This window comes from Aphis gossypii, chromosome X, assembly GCF_020184175.1.
Source record: "Aphis gossypii isolate Hap1 chromosome X, ASM2018417v2, whole genome shotgun sequence".
Taxonomy (NCBI): domain Eukaryota; kingdom Metazoa; phylum Arthropoda; class Insecta; order Hemiptera; family Aphididae; genus Aphis; species Aphis gossypii.
This window is the reverse complement of record NC_065533.1, coordinates 64,235,842-64,254,291: the sequence shown is the minus strand read 5'-3', so window position 1 is coordinate 64,254,291 and position 18,450 is coordinate 64,235,842. Positions and strand designations below refer to the sequence as shown.

At 32.8% G+C, this 18,450-nt stretch overlaps 4 protein-coding genes, 1 long non-coding RNA gene and 1 pseudogene across 5 annotated transcripts; 1 reads left to right on the top strand and 5 right to left on the bottom strand.

Moving 5' to 3' along the window:
* Nucleotides 1–3,515: 3,515 nt before the first annotated feature.
* Nucleotides 3,516–4,976, bottom strand: LOC126551919 (uncharacterized). Its single transcript, XM_050206312.1, has 5 exons — nucleotides 4,740–4,976; nucleotides 4,547–4,679; nucleotides 4,279–4,455; nucleotides 4,092–4,196; nucleotides 3,516–4,033 (listed from the first exon to the last, which is right to left on the bottom strand). Exons 1-5 carry the CDS (start codon nucleotides 4,824–4,826, stop codon nucleotides 3,531–3,533), a joined length of 1,005 nt encoding a protein of 334 aa, XP_050062269.1. The 5' UTR covers nucleotides 4,827–4,976; the 3' UTR covers nucleotides 3,516–3,530.
* A 53-nt stretch (nucleotides 4,977–5,029) lies between these two features.
* Nucleotides 5,030–5,361, bottom strand: LOC126551947 (uncharacterized). Its single transcript, XR_007605800.1, has 3 exons — nucleotides 5,289–5,361; nucleotides 5,113–5,223; nucleotides 5,030–5,050 (listed from the first exon to the last, which is right to left on the bottom strand). It is a non-coding gene; the product is annotated as an uncharacterized LOC126551947 (long non-coding RNA).
* Nucleotides 5,362–7,098: 1,737 nt separating this feature from the next.
* LOC114125032 (uncharacterized) lies at nucleotides 7,099–8,155 on the bottom strand. Its single transcript, XM_050206323.1, has 3 exons — nucleotides 8,014–8,155; nucleotides 7,642–7,944; nucleotides 7,099–7,528 (listed from the first exon to the last, which is right to left on the bottom strand). The coding sequence occupies exons 2-3, from the start codon at nucleotides 7,838–7,840 to the stop codon at nucleotides 7,245–7,247; spliced, it is 483 nt and encodes a 160-aa protein (XP_050062280.1). The 5' UTR covers nucleotides 7,841–7,944; nucleotides 8,014–8,155; the 3' UTR covers nucleotides 7,099–7,244.
* A 204-nt stretch (nucleotides 8,156–8,359) lies between these two features.
* LOC126551934 (uncharacterized) lies at nucleotides 8,360–10,458 on the bottom strand. The gene is made up of 4 exons (XM_050206324.1): nucleotides 9,322–10,458; nucleotides 9,153–9,257; nucleotides 9,013–9,090; nucleotides 8,360–8,954 (listed from the first exon to the last, which is right to left on the bottom strand). Exons 2-4 carry the CDS (start codon nucleotides 9,255–9,257, stop codon nucleotides 8,670–8,672), a joined length of 468 nt encoding a protein of 155 aa, XP_050062281.1. The 5' UTR covers nucleotides 9,322–10,458; the 3' UTR covers nucleotides 8,360–8,669.
* Nucleotides 10,459–12,275: 1,817 nt separating this feature from the next.
* On the top strand, nucleotides 12,276–12,752 carry LOC126552654 (uncharacterized). The gene has a single exon (XM_050207362.1). The coding sequence runs from the start codon at nucleotides 12,276–12,278 to the stop codon at nucleotides 12,750–12,752; it is 477 nt and encodes a 158-aa protein (XP_050063319.1).
* Nucleotides 12,753–12,894: 142 nt separating this feature from the next.
* LOC126552653 (uncharacterized) lies at nucleotides 12,895–15,230 on the bottom strand (annotated as a pseudogene).
* Between the last annotated feature and the right edge of the window lie 3,220 nt (nucleotides 15,231–18,450).

The window sequence follows — 18,450 nt, the reverse complement described above, 5'->3', positions numbered from 1 at the left end:
GTCTATAGTTTTATCCAAAGTAGATTTTTGTATTTCGTTCAACGGATCGATAATCGGTTTAAATGTTTCTGTTACTATCGATTGAATATCGGCTTTTCCTTGTTTTAATGCAGTATTTTCGTTTAATATTTTCTTTTGCTTTTATCAATTCTTCGAGTACTTCACCACTGGCGTCCATGATCGTGAATGAGATGTTTTTTAAAAAACGTAAGTTTATATAATAACAAACGTATCGAAGCCGTGACGATAACGCCCATTATCGCGTTCACACTCTTTGTTTATTACGATAAACTCAAATCTGCCTTTACGCCAACACGATGTACAGAAATCTTTAAATTCTGTATACGACATATCACCAGAGCAATGCTCCATGTAAACATGTTTTAAATTAGTTTCATCTTGTTTAAATAAAACGATAAGATTAGCGTTATCACGCAAAAGTTGTTTTGGTACTCTTGAATAACTCTGAGCTAGATAGCACACATCTATAAGGTTATGCCTTCCCCTTGCAAAGATTGATCTACATACTCCTTGCCCCTCTGTCAAAATATCGTCTAGAATATACACAGAGTTTGATAGGGCTTTTTCAGGTTCAATAACTTGTTCGTTTTCGTAGAACGTAAATAATTGTACTCCTTCGATATCTGATAAGATATTACTCAACATTTTATATTTCGGTTGATCCAGAGTTTTCGAATATATGTAAACGTTGTGAAATCTTATTCCATTTATATTAGTTAATAATGCAAACATTAAATTCGTTTTTCCACAGCCGGACGGACCCACAATAAGCGCACGTATCTTATTAGGTAGAAAGGTAGGTGGATCTAGGTTCTCAACTGTAAGCTCGGTTTCTTGTTTAATGAATTTCATTTTGATATAAATATCTATATTGTGATGAGAATGTCATCAGTACACAATGTCACTCGCTCGAAGAAGCAACAAGAATAAAGGTGGCGGGCTTATTAACACGCTTATAAACAAATTACCGGTCGAACTTCACGTACCTGGTAAGTTTATTAAATCCGATATTATCATAAAAATAATAATAATAATATTTTAATTTTTTTTTTGTAGGTTATCAATACTGTGGACCTGGTACAAAATTGAAAAAACGTTTAGTTAGTGGTGATAAAGGTATAAACACGTTAGACGCTGCGTGTAGAGACCACGATATCGCATACTTTTTCGCCGATCGTAACGAAGTTGATCATATAATATTAAAACAGCGAGCCTAGGAAAGGTTGAAATCGAAAGATTCTGGTTTAAAAAAAAAAGCTGTAGCTTGGGGTGTGACTACCGCCATGAAGGCTAAACGTAAAGTTGGTGGTGGTTGTGGGTTTAAAGCAGCGGTAAAAGCAACTAAAAACGTTAGTAGGATATAAATAGCGGTTCTGCTGCCCCCGCGCACCTCCCCCCCGCCCTCGTCACGTCCCTGTCTCGTCCTTCTACTACGTCATGTCTCGTCCTTCCCCCCCTACCCCGCCCACGTCTCATCCTTCTACTACGTCATGTCTCGTCCTCCCCCCACCACCCCGCCCTCGACCCCTCCTTCTACACCATCATGTCTCGTCCTTCCCCCCCACCACCCCGCCCTCGTCTCGTCCTTCTACACCGTCATGTCTCGTCCTTCCCCCCTCCCACCACCCCGCCCACATCTCGTCCTTCTACACCGTCATGTCTCGTCCTTCCCCCCTCCCACCACCCCACCCTCGTCTCGTCCTTCTACTACGTCACCGTATGTCTCGTCCTTCTGCCCCGTCGCTGTATGGATCGTCCTCCCCCCACGCACATCTCCACCCTCACCACCACCTGTTATCATATATATAATTGTACATAGCATATTATTGTACACAGCATATTATTGTACACATCATATTATTGTATACATATATGATTTTAACATGCAATCTGTATATATTAAAGCCCTTATCCCTACCTAATAATTTTCACCCCACCTAATAATGTCTCGAATTTAACAAACACTTGCCTGCACGTGTGCAGACCATCATTCAGTCTATCTTCAGCCTTATACTATTTAACACTTGCACTTCGCGACCGTCCTCTAAGTCTTTTTTCAGTGTTTATTATTTTTATAAGTGATTTAATATGGCTGGCTCAATCGCTGATAACACTTCCTTCTACAAAAAGAAGATATACTTATGTACCACCTTCACCACCAGCTGAACTCATTGATTCTTTAAGCTATACAATCGACTTTGCAGCCCGTAAGTTTTTACAAATCGGTATTGATCCTAGTGAAAAATTTCAAGTCGTTGTTCATGTGTTAACTTCTTCTCGGTATGTGCTTATTACTGTTGATCTTATGAAAAAAATATTCTCATATATGGGAAATATATTATCGTTCATATTAGCCACACACACATAAGTATAAGCGAATAATATTTTATGAAGATGAAAAAAATAAACTATCGAGTATGATTTACAGCGGAGAAAATGTACTAGTTATGGAAGCAAAAAATCGTGAGGGCTGCAGAGTGTTGTTGAATCGGGCGGATCTTATGCGTCTTCAATATCTTGAAAAATGTATATTCGAGACCATCGTGCGAAAAGAAGTATTTTCCGTTCCGTTAGTTATGAAACAATATCATGAGATTGTTCAGTACATAGACAAGAAATGCGCTCAACAAAAATCATCGCCGAATAATGTTCATGATATGGTAATATACTTTTTAAAAATAATTTTAGTCATGAATGTGTTTGGTAGTTCACAAGCTGGTGAAACTAAAAAACTATTTCTAAACTCGATGACTCTATAAAAATAATTAGATTTGAATTAAATCAAAAAATGAGTCAACTTGAAAATAACACTAAGATTATTGAACTAAAATTATCAAATATCGAACAATTAACCGAAATTTAAATTTAAAGTATCTGATCTCGAAGATAATGTGGACTACATGAAATCTCAAATATCTGACCTTGTAGAAAATGATGCAGAAAATATCGCTGAAATTAAGAAACCTAAGGAGTGAACATAAAAATATTATATTTTAACACTTATTATTGTAACATAATTTTTTTAACATTTATTATTGTAAAATAATTTTTTTAACATAATATTATAACATTTATTATTGTAACATAATTTTTTTAACATAATATTTTAACATTTTATTATTGTAACATAATAATTTTTTTAACATAATATTTTAACATTTATTATTGTAACATAATTTTTTAACAAATATAATAATATTTACATTTTAACATTGTTTTATATTTACATTCATTTTATCCGAAACATACTACAACATAATTAATTATATATATATATACATCAAACAAATAACATGGTTTTATAAATAAACAGTTTACAAAAATGGAGGGTATAACTATTCCATTAAACACTGTACAAGCAATCTATGTAATTCTTTTTCTGAATCTGTCCATGGCTCGCCATCAGAATGCACCAACAAATCGAGTCCAGGCCAATACTCAGATTCATCTTTTCTATAAAATTATAAGTAAAATTAGTAAAATTATTTTTTAAATATAATTATGATAACTTACTCTATACAGTAGTGTCCATGAGCTAGTGTGTTTATTTTATCATATAGCACAACCCGCTTATCATCATAACTGTTGTACGTCAATTTATTTGTTTTGATTGTCAACAGCTTGTGCTTAAATGATCTAATAGACACATTTTCTTGGTAAGCCTTCACACCGGCTTCCCCAAACAGACATTTTCTGTGGTCCTCTAAAGTCATGTGATTCTTAACCACATGACGTCGGACCCCCTTAGCTTTAATACTCTCCCTTCCTGCAGTATCGGACGTATTTGATGAGTGAATCTTATATGCATAAGATTTCGCCCTCAACGCACAAAACTCTGATATAATATCACCCTTTGACTCGTCAGAAAAAAAACCTGGCACCTTTTTACGTGCTGTTGTATAGCACGGATGGTTAGATGGCAAGTCTGCCGTGTCTAACCTATCCATCAAGTTTGGATTTTCCAACAAGTCAGAGTAAAAATCATCAGTCATAATGTGATACACTAGTGAATCTGTAATAATGATATTAATTAATAAATACACAAGAGAATAGTTTTAATATACATTTACCTGTGTCAGTATACATAAGCGTAATGTCTTCACCATAGTGCCTCTGCATCACATTATAATGATAATCATACATCAAAGTTTTGCTAATGTCCAATACCGCGAATCCTATAGAAAATAAAAAATAAAAATTTATTGATCAATGTATAATATAAAATATAAAATATAAAAATATAAAGTAAATTTTTACCAATATATATAGGTTTATCAAATTTGATTATTTTATTTGCTAAAGTAACAGCGCTAAGGGTATCGCTATATCTTGTACAATGTTTAAATGTAGTTTTATTTATCAGTTTTTGGAGTCGGCGCTCGCATGATACCAACTCCATTTTTATTTCCTTGCGTTTAGATTGCATCGTTTTCCCTGTAAAAAAAAAAAAAGTTAAAAAAAAAAAAGTTGAAAAAAAAGTTGAAAAAAAGTTTTAAAAAGTTTTAAAAAGTTTAACAGTAGTTACCAAAAATCGCATTATTCATGAGCTTGAAAAAATCTTTTTCAAAATCATTTCTGGCCTTCTTTCTCATATCGGTATTTAACTGAATATACTTGGCCAGCCAATCCGACTGGCTAAACTCCAAGACTCTATGTACCTATAAAAAAAAAAAAAGTTAAAACATTTATTTTAAAATAATGTAAAATTAAATATTTACCTTTTCAACTATCAACCCGTTATCGATTGCCTGCTGCAGATTCCTATAATGCACAATATAGTTTACCTTAGGCTCAAACGTCGCCATAAGTTTCCGCACTTTTGAGCCTTGTGGTATACTATTTTGTGGTAGGAATGGCAGATCATTATGCTTATCGTGCAAGTGTTTCGGGTATGATATATCTACTTCGTATACACGGCCTCTAGCCGATTTGGGAGTTAAATCGCTCAAACCGTCTAAATTTGGCTCAACCCAGTTAAAATTACCATACGGCATGTACTCCGACATTACATAACCGTACAAGTTGTTACCTATTAAAGTTTAAAAAATTGTTAAAAAAAATGTATAAAAATGTATATAAAATTATACTTACAATCTTGATACACCAACCAAGATTTCTCCTTCGTTTCGTCATAATTCGGGGACTTTAAATTATTGGCTTTTGCATATCGCATGCTCGCTTGAACCAGACCACCACGAATACCTAAAAATTAATTATATAAATTATTATAAAAACATTTTTTACAAAAATAATATTGATGTACTGACCATTCTCAAACATCAGCAACATATCGTAATCAGACAAAAGTTCTAATTTTTGACCTGTATACTTTAACATCGCATCAAAGCTCAGGCCTGGTGCTGTGTAATAGTGGGCTGTGTCCAAATTATCCTTGGACATGCAAACGTCACGGAAGTTTTCAAAAACGTCGGCCAGCAACAAAACATCGATTTTTAAATATAAATCGCTGTACTCGCCCAACGTCTTGCGCTTGAAGTTGTCCCAGACCGCCTTCGCGTGCTTGAAATCTTCCTCATTAATCCCCGACTCGGTTAGTGTACTATAAAAATCATCCTCCCCCGGTAAACATGACTCATCCAACTTGTCCCAACTATCTGTGTACTCGTACGGGTAAACACCTTTCCGAGTAACAAGAGGCATATCTTCGCGGACAAAATGTTTAGCTGTCTCACGGAAGTTTTCGAAATTTTGTGTAATTAAGTTTTCAGCCAGAGACGATAAACTAGACGCCATAAACCTGAACGTATCGATAAACCGAATAGTGAACTTACTACTTATATGTTTTGTAAAAGATATAAATTTCTCTTCACTATTCGGAATAACGGATATGCTTTCAGTATCAAATCCAAGTTCAGTGACTATGAAATGCGAGTCATAGTTGGAAAGATTATGAAAAAATACCGGTACAAATTTAGGCTGTTGTAACTCTAAGTTACACTTTGAACACAAAGTTTGCCTAAATTTGCCGTTCAGATGATTATGATCTCTAACTTTTTCGCCACTGACTAAAATACAGTTACACAAATTACACGTATTACACTCTTGATGTGCTTTTTCTTCCTCTGCGGTCATGGTCAAAGGAATGTTAGTTTTCATTAACTTTTCAATTTTCCAACTGACCGCAACTATAGCCTCAACAAAACATTTTGCTACGTCCTCATGTTGTTCATCGCCTCTGTATACTACCGGCACTGTAGGTATTTCATATTCTTCGATGAGCTCCGTCGGCACGTCATCGCTTGCCTTAACCAAAAATCCGTAGCTCATCGCCTCATGTTTCTGAATAATTTTTGTATTTCCACCCTTTACCTCGTCCGTTTTCACTAATAAGGCCTCGAAATCAGCGTAAATAACAAATGGTTGTCTAACGGTATTTTTCCATTTTTTAAAATTTGTACATTCCCCCTCTTTTGGCATTTCCGGAAAAATAGGCTTATGTACCCCACAGAATAATTTGTGCTCTTCCAACGCCTCACGTCCATTACACTTGAACTTTAGTAGTCTATTATCAAAAGTACAAAAACATCGCTTACAAAAATATACCGAATGTTCATATCTAGTTTTTTGCGACCGTACGAGTCGCGACAAACTAGTTATATACGTGTAGTGCGAGTTGTCATCACTCGTTGTAAAAAGCAAGTCAAAATGGTCCGACTTCTCCTCATCAACTACACGAATTGGGTATACATTGTAAGTCGGATATTTTTTTGTCGGAATAAATTTTTTTTCAAGGCCGTAAACATTTATGGACACGCGTGTATTATTTTTTTCGAATTTTTTTATATCAGATAAAGGCGTTGGAAAGGAAATGCCTTCGAAATTATACTTGCCTTCATGTTGTCTATAATTGTCACCGACACGACATGCCACCGGCCCCGTTACATATCTCGCGAGAATCGCCCACTTGAAACATTGCTGGTCTACATTTTGAGGGTTAATAGTGGCCCGTTTCCTATCAATAAACGCAGGCAACTGTATGTATGACGATCCTCCCATCGGCATATATTTATATATAGTCAACATTAACCCGTCTATGCTTTCTAATGTAAACCGCTCCCTCTACTTGCGTATGTTTCGTTTTCACTTAACAATTTATCATACGCCCCCTGTATTATTGTCGAAATATCGCTCTCTACAAAAATCTCGACCGCAGATGTTTTAAATGCCCTATTCTCCATTGAATTAGGCACTGATGGAATACTTTAGCTGGCCTCAAGCTTTAAATTGAACTTAATAGGATGCTCCTGTACTCGTGTTTTTAACAACTGCTTTAATTCGGATTCGAGAGAGCGGAGAAAGTCAGTATAATTTTGGATACCCCCCGTATTTTTAGCATAGTACCACACAACTGTTCGGGCTTTAGAGGCTGAGATTTCTACAAAACCGGGGGATTGTACAAAATGTATACGCTTTTTTTTCGACCTAACAGCGGATGAGGTGTTGGCGGTGGAAACGCGTTTACCATTAACACCGGTAGTATAAGAATCTTAAATTTAAAAAAAAAAATTGTTAATCCAAGGTGGACAAATAAAATCGCAGTCTTTTTTTTTTAAAAAAAAAAAAAATCTAATTAATTCGATCGTAATAAATAACACTAACCTTTATTAACGTTCTGCACTTCTTTTTCAAAATTTTCCATGGCTGCCATACAAATGTCGTCATCAGACATTATGTTTGAACAACCAGCCTGAATATCAGGAACAAAAATTTGCGGTGCAATTTCAATACAGTATTCTCGATCCTCCTGTTCTTGTTCAAAGTTGGCCATGGCAGCCATACAAATGTCATCATCTGACATTATGTTTGAACTGTCGGTTGGAACAGCAGGTCGGTTAATACGAGGTGCATACTTAATAACACTCTCTCGTTGAGGACTCAATGTAGCGGGTGCGTGAAGGATAGCTTAGAAAAATATTACAGATAAATTAATATTGAAAGTATAGAAAATAAAAAAAAAAATTGTATAAATACCGTGAACTTTTTTCAAATGTCTCCTCAAGTTGGATTCGTCTTTGAATGTTTTTGCACATACTGTGCATCGGTAAAGTATACCAGTATGTAATTTTTCATGTCTATCTAAACTTTTTTTTAACTTAAAAACCGAGGCACACTGCTGGCATTTATACATGATGAAATATATAACGTTAAAAAATATAAAACTTATAAAATGTAATAACGAAGAGCAGAAGTGTACCAAAGGCCAGGTGTTCGTACAAAGAACTGTGGCATAATGATCCTGCAATGGTGGACAACAGAGCAAGTGCCCAGAAATCTCAGTGTTTTTTTTTTTTGGTGGGGGAGGGGGTAAATCCGTGTTTTTACTAAAATATTATTTGTTTATCTCAGCCAATATGTTATAGGGTGGAGCCATACTCACCCGCAATAGGCGTGGCGAACAGGGTGCGTGTCCTTGACAATGACCATCGTCTTATGGGACGACCTAAAAACACCTGCATTATATGGCGATCGCATAATACATTACCCATTGTAACAATAAATGGCAAGGTTTATATTCGTAGAGAACCGTTTTCATATACTATTTTAACCAGAATGTTTGAAATATTTAAATACTAAGTTAAAATAATAAGTCAATTATATAAATGAAAAAAATGTTTGTATTACAATTCCTAAATACCATAAATATCCATAAGGTTATTTAACCTAACATTTTCTTCTTCGTTACCCCCCCAGTCGTCGTCGGAAGCGGCGGTGATGGTATTTTCATACCGCTCCATAGCCATATTCAGCGCGTGATTTTCGTCCTCATCGTCACCCCAGGAAGAAGACTTGATCTCGCATTGTTTAATAACCCCGATAATCAAATTGTGAAACTCGCAAGGAGTCTTCAACGGAAGCATGTGTAACATGCTTGGCGATGGGGACATGTCAGGTGAAAAAGCTTCCGGTGGAGTCTAAATAATAACAATTAATTTAATTTCAAAAAAAAAAATTTTAAAATTAATAACTTACTATTGCACTATATGGAACATTTATGCTCTCTATCATTGATGACGGGAACATGTCAGGGGAAAAAGCTTCCGGTGGAGTCTAAATAATAACAATTCATTTAATTTCAAAAAAAAAAATAATTTTTAAAATTAATAACTTACTATGGGACTATATGGAATAGTCGTACTTTCTATCATTGATGACGGGAATATCGGCGATTCGTTGATTATTTCTTGAATATCGAATTCATTGTAGTTGTTCGTCATCTAAGAATTAGATTATGTATACTTATAAAATATTTTAATTATTATTGTAAAACCAAATACTTACGTTTAACAGCTTGGACTTGTTGAATTTTTCGTTAGCTGAAGAAATCTTGTACTGCCTTGTACGCGGTAAATATAACACTGAATAATCGAAAACTATGTTTGCTTTTCGTAAAATGTACCTAACAACCCCACTAATAGGGGGTGTACCTTTTTACTTTGAAAAATACCCGTCTTTTTCTTAAAATGCGATCTTGATATTAGTTTTCAAAAATGATCATTGAGACCCATATTATATTTCTTTAAATGTATCTGGTTTTCGAAAATGTATAGTGGCGTCTGATTTTCGAAAATGTTTAGTGGCGTCAGATTTTCGAAAATGTTTAGTGCCGCCACCCGATAGTAGGTGTAGTGTTATTATATACATCTTTGCAAATGAGCATCTATAGTTTTTCATGTGACCCATATTATATTTCTTTAAATGTATCTGGTTTTCGAAAATGTATAGTGGCGCGGCACTGGTGCCACCCGTTAGTAGGTGTGGATCTTTGAAAATGACCATCTACCTTAATAAGTTTTTATATGACCCATATTATATTTCTTTAAATATATCTGATTTTCGAAAATGTATAGTGACGCCACCCGCTAGTAGGTGTCATGTTATTATATGCATCTTTGAAAATGACCATCTACCTTAATAAGTTTTTATATGACCCATATTATATTTCTTTAAATCTGATTTTCGAAAATGTTTAGTGGCGCCACCCGCTAGTAGGTGTGGTGTTATTATATAGATCTTTGCAAATGAGCAACTATAGTTTTTATATGACCCATATTATATTTCTTTAAATATATCAGTTTTGTTAATATCTCTCAATGGGATAGAGTCGAAGTGGGTAAAATATGTTTGGTTAAGTTTGTACATATACCGGTTCGATTCTATCCCAGAATATTATATATTTTTTGCAAATATTTTAAGTGAACACATTAAAATGTATAAATTCCAAAATAAATATATGTGTACAATAATATGCCATGTACAATAATATGCTGTGTACAATTATATATATGACAACAGGTGGTGGTGAGGGTGGAGATGTGCGTGGGGGGAGGACGATCCATACGGCGACGGGGCAGAAGGACGAGACATACGGTGACGTAGTAGAAGGACGAGACGAGGGCGGGGTGGTGGGAGGGGGGAAGGACGAGACATGACGGTGTAGAAGGACGAGACGTGGGCGGGTAGGGGGGGAAGGACGAGACATGACGTAGTAGAAGGACGAGACGAGGGCGGGGTGGTGGGGGGGAAGGACGAGACATGATGGTGTAGAAGGACGAGACGTGGGCGGGGTAGGGGGGGGGGGAAGGACGAGACATGACGTAGTAGAAGGACGAGACAGGGACGAGACGAGGGCGGGGGGGGGAGGTGCGCGGGGGCAGCAGAACCGCTATTTATATCCTACTAACGTTTTAAAGAAAAATTTCGGTGAAAAAAATGTAATGAAATTAACAAAAAAGTGTGTAGCCGTCGCACGAAAAACATTTAAATCTACAAAGACAAAAGTTCCGAGAATAGTAAAAATTCCGAAAAAAGGCGGTGTATTACCACTTATTCCGATTTTCGCCGGCTTATCAGCTCTAGGCGTTCTGACTGGTGGAGTTGCCAACGTTGTTAAGGTGGCTAATGAATTTAAGAGGAACGTTCCATCAAATTTGGGAAGTGGTTTGTACCTGACACCATATAAAGGCAACTCGTATAAAATAGGCGATGATCTATATATCACACCATATAAAAATGGTGGTGGGAGAGTAAAAACGAAAAAAAACTAATATCTACGTTACCCAAGAGAGCGTTGTACGATTTCGAACTTATAAAAATCGCGCGTTTGTTGAAAATACCACATTTCATCGGCGTGTTTACTAGAGATAAGTTGCCCGTTCGTCCTAAACGATGTGAATCGGCGATTGTTAATTTGGACATTGAAAACGGTACAGGTACGCATTGGGTAGCGTATAAAAAAATCGGAAAAAAGTAAAATATTACGACAGCTTTGGAAATTTAGCACCTCCGCTAGAAGTACAGAAATATTTTCAAGGATGCGATATTAATTACAATTATAACACAGAGCAGAGATTTAATACATCAAACTGTGGACACTTGTGTATACAAATTTTATCATGTACACGATAACGTTAAACGGGAACTCGAGTGAACTGTCATGCGATTTTTTTCCGCCCATAGAGGTAGAAAATACAGCACAAATATGTCTTTTGAGCTTGCTAACAAATAATTCAATTCCAAACATAGAACCTGGTTGCAATACCATAGGTTTTCGGAATATGATTGGACAAGTTGAAAACGTAATTATACCTACTGGAACGTATGAGTTGGAAGATTTAGAGTTTGTTATAAACAAGATGAAGCCAGACTATATAACTTTTTTCGAATTAAAATTAGATGGTAACACGTTAAAGTGTATGATATCCTGTAGCCATGAGATTGACTTTTCAATCGAAAACAGTATAGCAACATTATTAGGATTTAGAAATGTTGTATATACTACTGGTACTACACACGAATCTGAAAATACAGTCAACATAATGAAAATAAACTGTATAAAAATAGAGTGCAACTTAATAACCGACTCATTTTGTGACGGATCGCCGAGCCAGATTATACATGAATTTTATCCGACTGTTGCTGTGAGCTATACAATTGTTGAAGTGCCTAGACATTTAGTTTTTTATGGTCTTAATACTACTTCTATAAGTAAAGTTGAAATCATACTAAAAGATCATAAAGATCGATTGATAAATTTACGTGGTGAACCAATTACGATTCGATTACAAATAACACACGGATAAGATGGCGCTTAAGTTAAATATAAATACTACTGCAATAAAAAAACCCGTCATTAAAGTGACTGCAGTTAAGAAGTCAAAACCTAAATCTAAACCGAAAAACAACGAGTTCAAGCTCACGAAAAATAACTTAGATTTTCTTCGTTCACTACAATAATGGATGACACATATTTAGATGTAACGGCCGGTTATGTCGACGATTGTAAAATAACTCAAATGCAATATCATTCGTTCACGCCGTATTCAAACACGTCTTTTTCATACAATGATGAAATTAGAATAAATATTCAAAATATGGAATCTTACACTCTACCGTGTGAAAGTTATATTTACATTGAAGGAAAGCTAAGAAAACCTTACGAAGCTGAAGGAGACGTACGTTTTTCGAATAATGGTTTGACATTTTTATTCTCCGAAATGCGATATGAAATAAACGGAATAGAAATACAAAAATTGAAATCACCCGGAGTCTCGTCTTGCCTGAAAGCATACTGTTCATATACACCAAGTGACTTGAATACGTTAGACAATTGTGCTTGGGACTCGGGCATGGACGGCGAAGATAATAAAACTTTTATGAGCAACGATGTATTTACCGGTTGTATACCTCTAAAACATTTATTCGGATTTTGAGAAGATTATAAAAAAATATTACTAAATTGCAATCAACAACTGATTTTAAATCGCTCATCTACCGATTTAGACACATTACGTATGACGCAAACCGTAACCCCCGAAAACGTTGAAAAAAATAAAAAAATTACGATTGAATTGATTAAAGTGATATGGAAGATGCCTATAATCAGAGTTAATGATAAATAAAAATTAAAACTGTTGAAAGTGATAGATTCACGTAAAACGTTATCATGTGCGTTCAGAACCTGGGATCTATGTGAATATCCTGTACTACCTAGAAATACTTCACATTCATGGACGATAAAGTCTAGCAGCTTGCTTGAAAAACCTAGATTTATTTTGTTTGGATTACAAACAGATAGAAAAAAAAATATAGAAAACGACGCTGGGCGCTTTGACCACTGCCAACTAAAAAAATCTTAAAGTACACTTAAATTCTGAAGTGTTTCCATATGAAAACTTTCGTGCTGATTTTAAAAAAAAATACCATCAGCTTACTGTATAAAGCCTATACAGACTTTCAAAAATCGTATTACGAGAGAGATTATTCTGAACCATTGTTATCTAAAAATGTTTTTCAAACATATGTTCCAATCTTCGTTGTCGATTTATCGCATCAGAATGATAACGTAAAATCATCGACCATAGACCTACGAGTAGAATTTGAAACGGATACGGTTATTCCTGAGAAAACTACAGCTTATTGTTTAATTTTACATGATCAGATTATAACTTATAACCCGTTTAGCGATGATGTTAGAAAACTGTAATTTTTATACATAAATATGTACCTATATTATTTCTATTTGTAATTATTTTTTTTGAAAAAAATATCTTTGGTTTCATCTACTAATATTGTATATACACCAATAGATGATATTTTACTAAGAATATTTTTTCTAGTACAACTAGCTATAATGTGAATTAAATCATTCTGATACTCTGGGGATGTATAGTGTCCATATCTTGACTTAAGTTTAACTGCCAGTGATTCGTCAGCAAACATTTCTAATAATTGAATAAAATTGCCTTTATTATTGGAATTGTCAGTTTTATTGTGTCCCCTAAATGCTAAACCTTGTTTAGCAAGAAAGAGTGTAGCTTTAAGTAAAAACATAATATGTTTACGGTTTTCAGTTATATCTTGTACTCTAGCTACATTTAGAGAATGAGAAATTGATTTTTTATTATTATTTCTGATTAACATATAGTCATTCCAACGCTCCATACAAATAATATGTCTTTTATTATGAGAATGGCTAGTGAATTTTTTTCTTGGTTCTTTCCAGCATTTTAAGCCATAATCTATGAATGGAATGTTACCTTTAACTTCTCCAGGTGAAATCATGTGAGCAGTAAAATGTCTGCACGGAAAACAATAGACTGAATCATTAATGATAGAGTATTCAATCCAACGATATAAACTATACCAAGATGAAGAAAAATGTCTTTTATTGGTTAATGGAAATGCTGCAAGTTCTGGTTGAGCAGGAGGATCATTTTTTGTCAATGATAAATCAAATGGAATTTCATTTTTAAATCCCTAAAAATATTACATGAGTGAATAGAATATTATTTTTAATATATAAACTTAAAATTTACATTTTTAATTTTTTTTTTAAAATAGTGGCTTTAATGAAATTTTAGATACCTAATGTTTCTGTTTTACAAAGAGAAACTACAGATTCACAGTCACAGAGGTATTACTTATAGATATAATTAAATTTACCATTGATCCAGATGTAATTGTTTCTGATAGAACTGACATAGGAGAATTCTGAATTTTTTTTATCACATGTAGTATTAGGGAAAATAGGACATTCCTCTTTGCTAGACTTAAGATCAGTATCAGTCTCTTCAGTCTGAAACAAATTATAAAATAATTCCACATTAAAATTAAATGCATGATGTTCTGACTACATGGCATACACATAATAAAGTAATCATCAATTAAATTTTAAGTAATTATAAAATATACTTCATTTATTTTTTAAAATTTGTAATATCTAATAATTCAGTTATAAATTAATTAATTTATAAAAAATTTCAAAAAAATAAATAAATAGGTATTAAATAAATTAAATTTACCATTAACTCAGATGTAAGATCACTCTTTATTAATCTGAAATAAAATATAAATCATAAAATAATTAAGAAATATAATAAAAATACATAATATAAATAATTAAAGAAGCCAAGTAGGTTATAAAAGTAAAATTATTTAATAATTACTTGTGTTTGGAAATTTGTCGAGCTAAGTCGAAAGGATTATTTGGTGCTCCGACATGCTTTACCCGTACACGTTTTCCTCCTTGTATGTTATTTTCATGTTTGCTACGATAGTCATCGTCAAATACACTGCCACAAATCAAACACTCTAGTTTTATTCGTTTTCTTTTTTTTGAAGAAACTTTAGAATTCGAAACTTCACTCATTTTAAACTTAATGTTTTAATAATTTAATTACAAAATAATAATTCAGATATGAATATTCTAAGGTATAAAGCACGGTATAAAGTAATAACTAATAACATTAATAGTAGTAATACCAGAGAACAGATGAAATATTATTATACCAGTTAAATACTAATAATACTAGTTAGTAGTTAATGATTAGATCGTGGAAGTCGGCAATCGGCGATCGATATTATCAACACAAACAATTTGTTGTATATCTATTTTTAGAATTTTTCTAGATATTCCATAGAAGTATTTCGCGTAATAACGATTGTCGTAAGTTGAGGAGGAGCCAGTGTTTCCCAACATATTAATAAATCGTGAATGTGTATTTAAAAGAAAATAATATTATCTGATTTCTGAGTATAAAATAGTAAATACAAATTTACTATTTAGTATTAACCGATTTTAGCATTTGATCATCGGACAAAGAATTGCCGACTTTTTAAAAATTTTTAGAGTAGGGCATTTGCCATAGTCTGCCCCCCCCCCAAATGACGCCCCTGTATGCATAGAGTTTAGGACGTAAAGTAATAAATACTAATAAGATTTCAGATTTTAATTCGTCTTTAAAATAACCTGATTGATTTTTTCTACGATCACTAGAACAATAGTGATTTTTCGGATAATTTGAAGTATCAAAGTAAGAAAATAATTTTCGTTTTATGTCATCGAAAAAGTTGGAAGTTCGTATTTCGTAAACTAACGAATCAGTATCTGAATACACAATGTTAATTTTATTTCTATACATATTTTTCATTACATTATAATGAAAATCATACATTCTTGACTTTGAAATATCCAATATTGCAAATCCTACATAAATAGGCTTATCAAATTTAATTTTTTCCTTATTCATATGAATGGCCATTAAATTTTTTGTGTATATAGTTCGATCTTTAAATGTTGTTTTCGACATTAATCGATGTGCTTTTTTTTCGTTAGATACTAGAAACATTGACATACGTTTTCTTACATTTTCCATACATTTTCCATAGACACTATTCCACTAACAGTTTCCAGAATTGTCGCTCAAACTCATTCCTTGACTTAACCCTCATATTTGTACATAAATTTATATATGGTGCCATCCAACGAGATTGTGAAAAACGTAGAATCCTATGAACTTTTTTCACTTTTAATCCATTAACGATGGCCTGTTTCAAATTTCTATAGTGAACTACATAATTAAATTTCGACTCTAATGTTGTTAATAGTTTTTTTACTTTTGAATTGGCAGGACATTTATTCTTAGGTAAAAATGGGAAATCATTTAGATTGTCATGTAATTGTTTTGGATAAATAACATCTACTTCTAAAATATAACCATATTCAGCATCATCTTCAATTTGTGTTATATCTATTGTCAAATCGTTAAACCATTCAAAATTTTTATGAGGTAAAGCAGATAGCATTGATTTTCCATATAGATTTACACAGTCCAAGTAAGCTAACCACGTTATAGGTTTGTTTGAAATATAATTAATATTTTGAATATTAGGAATGTTAGTTTTTACATGTCTTTTAACTGAATGAAAAATTCCACCACGTAATCCGTTCGCCAGAAAAATTTGAATATCATACTGTTTAAGCCGTTCTAATTTAACATTAGTATGTTTTAACATACAATCGAATGCAAATCCTGGAGCGGTCATAAAATGTGAAGCATCGAGTTTAAGTGTTTGTAAACAAAGATCTCTAAAATTTTCAAAAACATCAGAAAGTAAACATACATCTGTTGCTAAGTATAAGTCACTATATTCTCCTAATGTTTTTATATTAAATTTTTTTCAAACCTTATGAGCATGTGCATAATCTTCATCACTAATATCTTCATCTTTTAATGAATTATAAAAAAAACTGTTTTGGTGGTAAACAAGTTTCATTTAATTTATTAGGATGGTCAATATATTCATAAGGAAACACACCTTTTCGTGTAACTAAATTTAATGTCGACAAAGAAAATATTTTTAATGTTTTTCTAAATCTAGTTTTGTCTTCAGATAAATTATCAGCTAGTGAACTAAGAGACTCTGACATAAAACGAAATGTGTCAATAAATTTTATATTGAATTTATCTTGAATAGTTTTACTAAATGATATATATTTTTCTGATGAATTAGGTATTACATGAATATCATTTTCATTACAACCAAGTTCATGAACAATAAAATGACTGTCATAGACTAAGTTATGAAAGTATATTGGAACAAATGAAACATTAGTTAATTCAAAATTACAATTTAAACAAACAGCTGATCTAAAACGTCCTGTAAAATGATTATGATCTCTTACTTTAAATAAATTATCGTTTTTAAATGATTTGAAGCAGCATTCACATAATCTAGTATTTTGAAATTTATGCTCTTCATCAACAGTTAATTTGTCCATGGGTATATTTATCTTATAAAAATTACACACTTTTGAACCTATATCTATCATTGTCTTTATGAAATGTTTTTCGGCATCACGATTTCTATAAACATGAAGTTTTGTTGGAATTTTATATTTTTTTATTAAATATTTAGGTATAATGTCATAATCTATTTTTACGTAAAATGCATAACTCATAGGTTTATGTTTATGAGTTATCAATGTCTTAGTTTTAATGTCTTGGTTGTTTATTATAGGTTTTAAATAACATTCAAAATCAGAATAAATTACTATAGGTATTCGTTGAGATCTTTTAAAATTTTTAAAATAAATAGTATCGTCATCACCGTTATCAAACATTACAGGTCTTCCAAGTTTATGTTTTCCACAACATTTTTATGTTTTTTTAACCCATTAATACCCCATAGTTTGAATTTACAAGGAATATTACTAAAAACTGTAAAACATCTTTTACATATAATTAATTTAGATTTATGTTTCGTCTTTTGATTACGAATAAGTCTACAAAATTCATTAATAAAACAATAATGTGACGTTATACCATTATTAATTAAAAGCTGATCGAAATGGTTTTTACTTTCCACATTATTCATATATACCTAATGGGAAAACAAAATTTTTATTATCTAAACTAAAAACATTAACTGATACATTATTTAAACGTTCAAAGGATTTAATTTGATTAACTGGTGTCGGAAAATCGATACAATGAAAATTTAATCCACTTTTTTTTCAAGAATTTAAAATATTGATTACTAAATTTAGTTTTATCTGAACGAGTATTATATTTTGTTAAAATTGCATATTTGAAATATTTGTTATCATTATTTTTACATTTATAACAG